Raw genomic sequence first — 13963 nt, forward strand, 5'->3', positions numbered from 1 at the left:
GATGTTGGCATAGTCTAGTCGTGAGCCTATCAAGGCCTGCACCGTTATCTTCTTGTGCTCCAAAGATAGGTACGGCAGAAACTTTCTCAACATCCTTAGGATGGCGAAGCACTTCCCCGTCAGGCCAGCTACCTGGGCCTTGAAGGAGAGGGTGTTATCAACCAGCATGCCCAGATTCTTAGCTGTAACAGAATGGCTGGCAGGGGGGAACATGGCCGAAGGCCATCAGTGCTTCCATCTCGGGTCGGCAGGACAACCCAAAAACAATATCTCGGATTTGTCTCAGTTGCATTTGAGGCCGCTTTTCCCGAACCAATCAAACACAAACTCCAGACACTTCCGGATGGCCGCTCCATCGAAGTCACAGCCCCTGTCACAAGTGAACAGGAGCTGTGTATCATCCGCATAGGAGACGATCTGAGCCCCTAGCTCCTCTACTCGCGCCGCTAAAGGTGTCATAAAGATGTTAAAAAGAGATGGGCTGAGTATGGAGCCCTGCGGGACCCCCACCTCAAGCTGCCGCATAGGGGCGGAGAAGGGGGAAGCCCAGATCGTTTGTCTGCGGTCGGCCAAGAAAGATTGAAACCATTCGAACACCGTTCCCCTCAGGCCAATCTCCCAGAGTCTTATCAGGAGAAAGTCGTGGGGAACAGTGTCGAAGGCCGCCGACAGATCAAGCATGATGAGCAAGGCCTTTCCACCCCTGTCCAAAGTTTCCTTCACAGCCTCGGTCACCTCGAGTAGAGCGGTTTCTGTACCCAGGTTAGATCTAAACCCGGACTGTGACTGATGTAACAAGGAATTGACCTCTAGAAAGTTGGCTAGGGTGGTGTGTACATGCTTTTCCGCTATTTTGGCCAAAGCGGGCAATATTCAAAACATATTTTAAAATTTAATACGATTAATATATTTCTTATTTAATAGTAATTTATTACAATTTTTAATATAACAAAATACATTTAAAAATACGACATAAATTTGCATATCATTAAAAAATAAAATGTACTTTAAAAAATACAAGGTTTTAAAATCTCCCCACCTTTATCCCCTAAAAACCCAATATCTCACTACTAAAACAAATTAGAAAACCATTAATTTTATGCATTAATGCAACTAAAAATGTAATATTTCAACAATTCCATAACTGATAAATTATCATTAAAAAAACGGAAAGAAACAAATTAATAAACATATAGAATCAAACACTACAATAAATTATATACTAATGAACACTTGCATACATTACATACAACTATATATTCTAAATCATTATGTTTTACAATATTAAAAACAATTAAAACGATACTCCTAGTGACAATATTTTTGACATCCCAACATTCCTATTGATAATATTTTTGACATCCTGATATTTCTTGACACCATATTTTTGTATCACAATATTTTTTTCCTGATATTTTGTCCAAACACCCTCCGAGTGTGCAGAGTTAACATGTCCACATCCAAGGCACTCATAAGAAGTCCTTACCAATTTTATCTTTCATCCTTTGCAAAGCCATGTTCAATTCATTTATGTAATATTAGTGCAATAAAGCAATTTTCCTTTGACTCCTGAAAACTGTACCAAAATACTTGCACCATATGTCTTTTTTTATAGTGCTTCAATAAAAAATGCTCCTTGCTGTAAGCTGCATTAGAGGGAAAAACTGTGGCAGGAGGTTTGCTATGTCATAGAAGGATAGCTGACCTGTTGGTGATTTAGTGTGTTTTTACAAAGATAAACCCCTAGAGCAGGGGTTTGTACATGGTAAAAATAATACTTATGTACAACATACAATTAGATTTTCTTGAACCACATGTGGACTTGACGGTCTTGGACAGGAACATTTCTGGTCGACATGGCATTATATGGCCTATTCTAAATAAGGGAGAACCTCTGCCGCTCTTACTGATGGTAGTTGTTTTGAGCTTTATGAAATCCATATCTCTGACCTCTAACTTAACAAGAGGAAGAAAGAGATGGCTGAACAGGACATCCACCAATTTTAACAGATGCTCAATTTCCCTTTACCTCTTAATGAGACCCATAGTTTGCTATAGTTCAGTAGCTGCATGTGACTAAAGCATTTCACCTTAAACAAATCAGAGAAATCTCACCGTTGACATTAAAGTTGAAGTTTTTTTTTGAACTGCCAGCGATATTTTCGGCCACGCACACGTATCTGCCTGTATCAGTTATTTGAGAATTCAGAATCTAAGGACAAAAAACAGGCCATTAAACATTTTCTGATGGCTTAAGAATTGGTGATATGAAATAGTGATACATTTTTAAAACATGATTACATTTACTGATTTTTGTGGCACCTTAATTAAATATTTATTGCTGCAACCACTATCAAAAATTATGATCCAGTGAAAATCACTGAAGTGCCTAGCAAAGTGCAATTATATATTTAAAATATAGCTACTGTAACATTAAATTAGGAACCTAGAGTATAGCATGGCACATTTCAAAAACAGAAAAAGAAAAACAGGTGTTGACATGTGGGTATATTGCGTCTGTTCATTTTGCAAATTTCCAGTCAATACAGGAAAGAACGATAGGATGGGAATGATCTTATTATTCTGGGGCAGACAACCTTCACTGTAGCATGATCCTCTCATGACCTTTATGATTTCTTACCAAACTCCACAAAAATTACTATATCTTTGCAATGTGACATCCTCGCATTTTATGAGAGCAAAAATCACTATGCTTAGCATTATCTCTCATTAAAATGACTTACCTGTCACATCTGGCATGCCCAATTGTGTCGCAACGCCAAATTTACCACACACCCTGAGGCTAAGGGTCCGATTGCAAGTTCGGCAGTTGAACCTCCAGGCCACGGCGCTTCTGAAAATGCTGCTGAACCGGCGGCACTCCACCCACCGTATTAGGAGTTTCCTGCAGGGCTAGCGGTTGCACGGCAGTGGAGTCAAGCAGGATTACACTGCTGACTGCTGGACACAACCAGAATGTCATCCCAGTCAGTGGGTTGTATGCGTATTTTATTAATGTTATGCATTTTGTGATAGCACTAACCCAACCAAAGTTATTGTAGAAGATTTATATGAGTACCAGCGGCATACCCTGACCAATGACCCTGAGGTCATATTTTCAGAAATGTACATGTCTTTCTGCTGTCTCCCGCATGGCGGTGTTCCTGCCAGGAGAAGGTCGGTGGAAAGGAAAGTCATAATTTGGATGACAGTTCACATGCCTGCACCATCCCCATTCACTGCCTCTGCCTCTCCCGCCGCAGTAAGGGTAAATGTCGGCAGTGGTGGCAGCCTTGTGGCGATCTTAACGCTGTGTTTGCAATCCGGCAGTTGGACTGCCAAGGAAGTCAGCAGTCGTACCGCCGAAAAGCGAGGGCATTTCCTTAACCACCAAAGTCATAATCGGGCCCTAAGTGCTGGAAAATAAATGTTTTACCCTTTTAAATATTGTGGTTGCATGGGTGCATCACAGCTGTAGTCAATTACATCTGGTTATCTTTCAATGATCCATGGAATCCGTACAGGTGCACAGGTCTGGGTGATTATCAAAACCATTACAATGCATTAGATGGTCATCTATTGGGCATTGTTAGAGAATTCCATGCCACTAGGGGCCTTTGTGTCAATGACACCAAATATTTATTCTCTATGTAAGCAAAAGACATGCTTGTTTATGTCATAAATCCTTCTAAAAACGCCTCTCCTCTAGTTTGAAAGGTAATACGGGTTTCCAGGACTTCATATTGTAATTGTGATTGCATTTATATAGCTCTTACTACTCCAGATGAAGCATTGAAGCACTTTATGCGGGGCAGCATGCTGCCCTGGCACCCAAGGTTAGTGGTTAGTCCAAATTTATTGGGATTAGCTTTGCATGTTCAAACACACCGTTCCATGCAGTCATTCAAGTTTCTTTATGGTGGACTAAATTAATTAAAAGGGGATATTTTTTATCATGGGGGAGGGTAAACTCATGTGCATGGTTGGTGGGACTAATTGTTAGCATAATTAAGACTTTCAGAGGAAGTTGATTTAGCAGCCTGTACATCTCTTGGATGTTGACTTTCACATGCAAGTAAAGACTAGAGAAAATGCTGTAGCTTTGTAAGTAATGATACAAGACTTATGACATGGACTCAGAACAAGAAGAGGATCACAGCCTGCAACTGCTTCATGCTCTTTGGTATCTATGAAAAGCATAAGACAGGTATTGGCATCCAGGCACAATTCTGTCTGATAACGACATAAATATTCATGAGATCAAAAGTTCTGGCAGCACAATGAGTTATTGGAACAAAATAACAAGCATTAGAAATGCAATCGGGCTCGGATTTATTTGAGTTTGAGCTAATGGCATTGTAAATGCCAATGTATTGTTGCTATGTGTTATGGAGTGTGTTCATGTGGTGTGTACTGCCAGTGATCTCCTTGTGAGTGTGAGAATATTGCACCGTTACTGCCTGTGACGTCCTTCTTGTGAGTGTGAGAAGCTTGCACCTCTGCTGCCTGTGGTCTTCTTGTGAGTGTAAGAAGCTTGCACTGCTGCTGCCTGTGATGTCGTTCTTGTGAGTGAAAGAAGATTGCACCTCAGCTGCCTGTGGTCTCCTTGTGAGTGTAAGAAGCTTGCACAGCTGCTGCCTGTGATGTCCTACTCACTACTCTACTCTACTCACTACTCTACTCACTACTCTGCACTCACTACTCACTACTCTACTCACTACTCTACTCACTACTCTACTCACTACTCTGCACTCACTACTCTGCACTCACTACTCACTACTCTACTCACTACTCACTACTCTACTCACTACTCTACTCACTACTCTACTCACTACTCTACTCACTACTCTAATACTCTACTCACTACTCTACTCACTACTCTGTACTCACTACTCACTACTCTGCACTCACTACTCACTACTCTACTCACTACTCACTACTCTACTCACTACTCACTACTCTACTTTCTACTCACTACTCTACTCACTACTCACTACTCTACTCACTACTCACTACTCTACTCACTACTCTACTCACTACTCTACTCACTACTCACTACTCTGCACTCACTACTCACTACTCACTACTCTACTCACTACTCTACTCACTACTCTACTCACTACTCTACTCACTACTCACTACTCTACTCACTACTCTACTCACTACTCACTACTCTACTCACTACTCACTACTCTGCACTCACTACTCACTACTTTGCTCACTACTCACTACTCTACTCACTACTCACTACTCTCCACTCACTACTCTACTTTCTACTCACTACTCTACTCACTACTCTACTCACTACTCACTACTCTACTCACTACTCTGAACTCACTACTTTACTCACTACTCTACTATACTCACCTCACTACTCTACTCACTACTCTACTCACTACTGACTACTCTACTCACTACTCTGCACTCACTACTCACCTCAGTACTCTACTCTACTCACTACTCACTACTCTGCACTCACTACTCACTACTCTACTCACTACTCTACTCACTACTCTACTCACTACTCACTACTCACTACTCTACTCACTACTCACTACTATACTCACTACTCTGCACTCAATACTCAGTACTCTACTCACTACTCACTACTCTGCACTCACTACTCACTACTCTACTCACTACTGACTACTCTACTCACTACTCTACTCACTACTCTACTCACTACTCTACTCACTACTCACTACTCTGCACTCACTACTCACTACTCTACTCACTACTCACTACTCTACTCACTACTCTACTCACTACTCACTACTCACCTCACTACTCTACTCACTACTCTACTCACTACTCACTACTCTACTCACTACTCTGCACTCACTACTTTACTCACTACTCTACTCTACTCACCTCACTACTCTACTCACTACTCTACTCACTACTGACTACTCTACTCACTACTCTGCACTCACTACTCACCTCACTACTCTACTCTACTCTACTCACTACTCACTACTCTGCACTCACTACTCTACTCACTACTCTACTCACTACTCTACTCACTACTCTACTCACTACTCTACTCACTACTCACTACTCACCACTTTACTCACTACTCACTACTCTACTCACTACTCACTACTCTACTCACTACTCTGCACTCAATACTCACTACTCTACTCACTACTCTGCACTCACTACTCACTACTCTACTCACTACTCACTACTCACTACTCTACTCACTACTCACTACTCTACTCACTATTCACTACTCTACTCACTACTCACTACTCCACTCACTACTCTACTCACTACTCACTACTCTGCACTCACTACTCACTACTCTGCTCACTACTCACTACTCTACTCACTACTCTACTCACTACTCTACTCACTACTCTACTCACTACTCTAATACTCTACTCACTACTCTACTCACTACTCTGTACTCACTACTCACTACTCTACTTTCTACTCACTACTCTACTCACTACTCACTACTCTACTTTCTACTCACTACTCTACTCACTACTCACTACTCTACTCACTACTCACTACTCTACTCACTACTCTACTCACTACTCTACTCACTACTCACTACTCTGCACTCAATACTCACTACTCTACTCACTACTCTACTCACAACTCTACTCACTACTCTACTCACTACTCACTACTCTACTCACTACTCACTACTCTGCACTCACTACTCACTACTCTGCTCACTACTCACTACTCTACTCACTACTCTCCACTCACTACTCTACTTTCTACTCACTACTCTACTCACTACTCTACTCACTACTCACTACTCTACTCACTACTCTGCACTCACTACTTTACTCACTACTCTACTATACTCACCTCACTACTCTACTCACTACTCTACTCACTACTGACTACTCTACTCACTACTCTGCACTCACTACTCACCTCACTACTCTACTCTACTCACTACTCACTACTCTGCACTCACTACTCACTACTCTACTCACTACTCTACTCACTACTCTACTCACTACTCTACTCACTACTCACTACTCTACTCACTACTCACTACTCTACTCACTACTCTGCACTCAATACTCACTACTCTACTCACTACTCACTACTCTGCACTCACTACTCACTACTCTACTCACTACTCACTACTCTACTCACTACTCTACTCACTACTCACTACTCTACTCACTACTCTACTCACTACTCACTACTCTGCACTCACTACTCACTACTCTACTCACTACTCACTACTCTACTCACTACTCTACTCACTACTCACTACTCTACTCACTACTCTACTCACTACTCTACTCACTACTCTACTCACTACTCTACTCACTACTCACTACTCACTACTCTACTCACTACTCTACTCACTACTCTACTCACTACTCACTACTCTACTCACTACTCTACTCACTACTCTAATCACTACTCACTACTCTACTCACTACTCTGCACTCACTACTCACTACTCTGCTCACTACTCACTACTCTACTCACTACTCACTACTCTACTCACTACTCTACTCACTACTCTACTCACTACTCACTACTCTGCACTCAATACTCACTACTCACTACTCTACTCACAACTCTACTCACTACTCTACTCACTACTCACTACTCTACTCACTACTCACTACTCTGCACTCACTACTCACTACTCTGCTCACTACTCACTACTCTACTCACTACTCTCCACTCACTACTCTACTTTCTACTCACTACTCTACTCACTACTCTACTCACTACTCACTACTCTACTCACTACTCTGCACTCACTACTTTACTCACTACTCTACTATACTCACCTCACTACTCTACTCACTACTCTACTCACTACTGACTACTCTACTTACTACTCTGCACTCACTACTCACCTCACTACTCTACTCTACTCTACTCACTACTCACTACTCTGCACTCACTACTCACTACTCTACTCACTACTCTACTCACTACTCTACTCACTACTCTACTCACTACTCACTACTCTACTCACTACTCTACTCACTACTCTGCACTCAATACTCACTACTCTACTCACTACTCACTACTCTGCACTCACTACTCACTACTCTACTCACTACTCACTACTCTACTCACTACTCTACTCACTACTCACTACTCTACTCACTACTCTACTCACTACTCACTACTCTGCACTCACTACTCACTACTCTACTCACTACTCACTACTCTACTCACTACTCTACTCACTACTCACTACTCTACTCACTACTCTACTCACTACTCTACTCACTACTCTACTCACTACTCTACTCACTACTCACTACTCTACTCACTACTCTACTCACTACTCTACTCACTACTCTACTCACTACTCACTACTCTACTCACTACTCTACTCACTACTCACTACTCTACTCACTACTCACTACTCTGCACTCACTACTCACTACTCTGCTCACTACTCACTACTCTACTCACTACTCACTACTCTACTCACTACTCTACTCACTACTCACTACTCTGCACTCAATACTCACTACTCACTACTCTACTCACTACTCTACTCACTACTCTACTCACTACTCTACTCACTACTCACTACTCTAATCACTACTCACTACTCTGCACTCACTACTCACTACTCTGCTCACTACTCACTACTCTACTCACTACTCACTACTCTCCACTCACTACTCTACTTTCTACTCACTACTCTACTCACTACTCTACTCACTACTCTACTCACTACTCTGCACTCACTACTTTACTCACTACTCTACTATACTCACCTCACTACTCTACTCACTACTCTACTCACTACTGACTACTCTACTCACTACTCTGCACTCACTACTCACCTCACTACTCTACTCTACTCTACTCACTACTCTGCACTCACTACTCACTACTCTACTCACTACTCTACTCACTACTCTACTCACTACTCTACTCACTACTCTACTCACTACTCACTACTCTACTCACTACTCTGCACTCAATACTCACTACTCTACTCACTACTCACTACTCTGCACTCACTACTCACTACTCTACTCACTACTCACTACTCTACTCACTACTCTACTCACTACTCACGACTCTACTCACTACTCTACTCACTACTCACTACTCTGCACTCACTACTCACTACTCTACTCATTACTCACTACTCTACTCACTACTCTACTCACTACTCACTACTCTACTCACTACTCTACTCACTACTCTACTCACTACTCTACTCACTACTCACTACTCTACTCACATACTCTACTCACTACTCTACTCACACTCACTACTCTACTCACTACTCTACTCACTACTCTACTCACTACTCACTACTCTACTCACTACTCACTACTCTGCACTCACTACTCACTACTCTGCTCACTACTCACTACTCTACTCACTACTCACTACTCTCCACTCACTACTCTACTTTCTACTCACTACTCTACTCACTACTCTACTCACTACTCACTACTCTACTCACTACTCTGCACTCACTACTTTACTCACTACTCTACTATACTCACCTCACTACTCTACTCACTACTCTACTCACTACTGACTACTCTACTCACTACTCTGCACTCACTACTCACCTCACTACTCTACTCTACTCTACTCACTACTCACTACTCTGCACTCACTACTCACTACTCTACTCACTACTCTACTCACTACTCTACTCACTACTCTACTCACTACTCTAATCACTACTCACTACTCTACTCACTACTCACTACTCTACTCACTACTCTGCACTCAATACTCACTACTCTACTCACTACTCACTACTCTGCACTCACTACTCACTACTCTACTCACTACTCACTACTCTACTCACTACTCTACTCACTACTCACTACTCTACTCACTACTCTACTCACTACTCCTCCTACTCTGCACTCACTACTCACTACTCTACTCACTACTCACTACTCTACTCACTACTCTACTCACTACTCACTACTCACCTCACTACTCTACTCACTACTCTACTCACTACTCACTACTCTACTCACTACTCTGCACTCACTACTTTACTCACTACTCTACTCTACTCACCTCACTACTCTACTCACTACTCTACTCACTACTGACTACTCTACTCACTACTCTGCACTCACTACTCACCTCACTACTCTACTCTACTCTACTCACTACTCACTACTCTGCACTCACTACTCATTACTCTACTCACTACTCTACTCACTAATCTACTCACTACTCACTACTCTACTCACTACTCACTATTCACTACTCTACTCACTACTCACTACTCTACTCACTACTCTACTCACTACTCTGCACTCAATACTCACTACTCTACTCACTACTCTGCACTCACTACTCACTACTCTACTCACTACTCACTACTCACTACTCTACTCACTACTCACTACTCTACTCACTATTCACTACCTACTCACTACTCACTACTCCACTCACTACTCTACTCACTACTCACTACTCTGCACTCACTACTCACTACTCTGCTCACTACTCACTACTCTACTCACTACTCTCCACTAACTACTCTACTCACTACTCACTACTCTCCACTCACTACTCTACTCACTACTCACCTCACTACTCTACTCACTACTCTACTCACTACTCACTACTCTACTCACTACTCTGCACTCACTACTTTACATCACTACTCTACTCTACTCACCTCACTACTCTACTCACTACTCTACTCACTACTGACTACTCTACTCACTACTCTGAACTCACTACTCACCTCACTACTCTACTCTACTCTACTCACACTCTCTACTCTGCACTCACTACTCACTACTCTACTCACTACTCTACTCACTACTCTACTCACTACTCTACTCACTACTCACTACTCACCACTCTACTCACTACTCACTACTTACCACTCTACTCACTACTCACTACTCTACTCACTACTCACTACTCTACTCACTACTCTGCACTCAATACTCACTACTCTACTCACTACTCTGCACTCACTACTCTACTCACTACTCACTACTCACTACTCTACTCACACTATCTACTCACTATTCACTACTCTACTTACTACTCACTACTCCACTCACTACTCTACTCACTACTCACTACTCTGCACTCACTACTCACTACTCTGCTCACTACTCACTACTCTACTCACTACTCTACTCACTACTCTAAATACTCTACTCACTACTCTACTCACTACTCTGTACTCACTACTCACTACTCTACTTTCTACTCACTACTCTACTCACTACTCACTACTCTACTTTCTACTCACTACTCTACTCACTACTCACTACTCTACTCACTACTCACTACTCTACTCACTACTCTACTCACTACTCTACTCACTACTCTACTCACTACTCACTACTCTGCACTCAATACTCACTACTCACTACTCTACTCACTACTCTACTCACTACTCTACTCACTACTCTACTCACTACTCACTACTCTACTCACTACTCTACTTACTACTCACTACTCTACTCACTACTCACTACTCTGCACTCACTACTCACTACTCTGGCTCACTACTCACTACTCTACTCACTACTCACTACTCTCCACGCACTACTCTACTCACTACTCACTACTCTACTCCACTACTCACTACTCTACTCACTACTCTGCCTCACTACTTTACTCACTACTCTACTATACTCACCTCACTACTCTACTCACTACTCTACTCACTACTGACTACTCTACTCACTACTCTGCACTCACTACTCACCTCACTACTCTACTCTACTCTACTCACTACTCACTACTCTGCACTCACTACTCACTACTCTACTCACTACTCTACTCACTACTCTACTCACTACTCTACTCATTACTCACTACTCTACTCACTACTCACTACTCTACTCACTACTCTGCACTCAATACTCACTACTCTACTCACTACTCACTACTCTGCACTCACTACTCACTACTCTACTCACTACTCACTACTCTACTCACTACTCTACTCACTACTCACTACTCTACTCACTACTCTACTCACTACTCACTACTCTGCACTCACTACTCACTACTCTACTCACTACTCCACTCACTACTCTACTCACTACTCACTACTCACCTCACTACTCTACTCACTACTCTACTCACTACTCTACTCACTACTCACTACTCTACTCACTACTCTACTCACTACTCTACTCACTACTCACTACTCTACTCACTACTCTACTCACTACTCACTACTCTACTCACTACTCACTACTCTGCACTCACTACTCACTACTCACTACTCTGCTCACTACTCTACTCACTACTCACTACTCTCCACTCACTACTCTACTTTCTACTCACTACTCTACTCACTACTCTACTCACTACTCACTACTCTACTCACTACTCTGCACTCACTACTTTACTCACTACTCTACTATACTCACCTCACTACTCTACTCACTACTGACTACTCTACTCACTACTCTGCACTCACTACTCACCTCACTACTCTACTCTACTCTACTCACTACTCACTACTCTGCACTCACTACTCACTACTCTACTCACTACTCTACTCACTACTCTACTCACTACTCTACTCACTACTCACTACTCTACTCACTACTCACTACTCTACTCACTACTCTGCACTCAATACTCACTACTCTACTCACTACTCACTACTCACTACTCTACTCACTACTCTACTCACTACTCAATACTCTACTCACTACTCTACTCACTACTCTACTCACTACTCACTACTCTACTCACTACTCACTACTCTGCACTCACTACTCACTACTCTACTCACTACTCACTACTCTACTCACTACTCTACTCACTACTCACTACTCACCTCACTACTCTACTCACTACTCTACTCACTACTCACTACTCTACTCACTACTCTGCACTCACTACTCTACTCTACTCACCTCACTACTCTACTCACTACTGACTACTCTACTCACTACTCTGCACTCACTACTCACCTCACTACTCTACTCTACTCACTACTCACTACTCTGCACTCACTACTCACTACTCTACTCACTACTCTACTCACTACTCACTACTCTACTCACTACTCACTATTCACTACTCTACTCACTACTCACTACTCTACTCACTACTCACTACTCTACTCACTACTCTGCACTCAATACTCACTACTCTACTCACTACTCTGCACTCACTACTCACTACTCTACTCACTACTCACTACTCACTACTCTACTCACTACTCACTACTCTACTCACTATTCACTACTCACTACTCCACTCACTACTCTACTCACTACTCACTACTCTGCACTCACTACTCACTACTCTGCTCACTACTCACTACTCTACTCACTACTCTCCACTAACTACTCTACTCACTACTCACTACTCTCCACTCACTACTCTACTCACTACTCACTACTCTACTCACTACTTTCTACTCACTACTCTACTCACTACTCACTACTCTGCACTCACTACTTTACTCACTACTCTACTCACCTCACTACTCTACTCACTACTCTACTCACTACTCACTACTCTACTCACTACTCTGTCCTCACTACTCTACTCACTACTCTACTCACTACTCTACTCACTACTCTAAACACTACTCTACTCACTACTCTAAACACTACTCTACTCACTACTCACTACTCACCTCACTACTCTACTCACTACTCTACTCACTACTCACTACTCACTACTCACTACTCACTACTCACTACTCTACACACTACTCTACTCACTACTCTACTCACTACTCACTACTCACTACTCTACTCACTACTCACTACTCTACTCACTATTCACTACTCTACTCACTACTCACTACTCCACTCACTACTCTACTCACTACTCACTACTCTGCACTCACTACTCACTACTCTGCTCACTACTCACTACTCTACTCACTACTCTCCACTAACTACTCTACTCACTACTCACTACTCTCCACTCACTACTCTACTCACTACTCACTACTCACCTCACTACTCTACTCACTACTCTACTCACTACTCACTACTCTACTCACTACTCTGCACTC

At 42.2% G+C, this 13963-nt stretch overlaps 1 protein-coding gene across 1 annotated transcript in view; it reads right to left on the bottom strand.

Moving 5' to 3' along the window:
* Positions 1-13963, bottom strand: part of HMCN1 (hemicentin 1) — a 1257483-nt gene that overhangs the window by 447572 nt on the left and 795948 nt on the right. The window contains exon 57 of the mRNA XM_078642741.1: positions 2116-2212. Coding sequence (XP_078498867.1) covers positions 2116-2212 — 97 coding nt within the window. The remainder of the gene's footprint in view (positions 1-2115; positions 2213-13963) is intronic.

This window comes from Lissotriton helveticus, chromosome 1_1, assembly GCF_964261635.1.
Source record: "Lissotriton helveticus chromosome 1_1, aLisHel1.1, whole genome shotgun sequence".
Classification (NCBI taxonomy): Eukaryota; Metazoa; Chordata; class Amphibia; order Caudata; family Salamandridae; genus Lissotriton; species Lissotriton helveticus.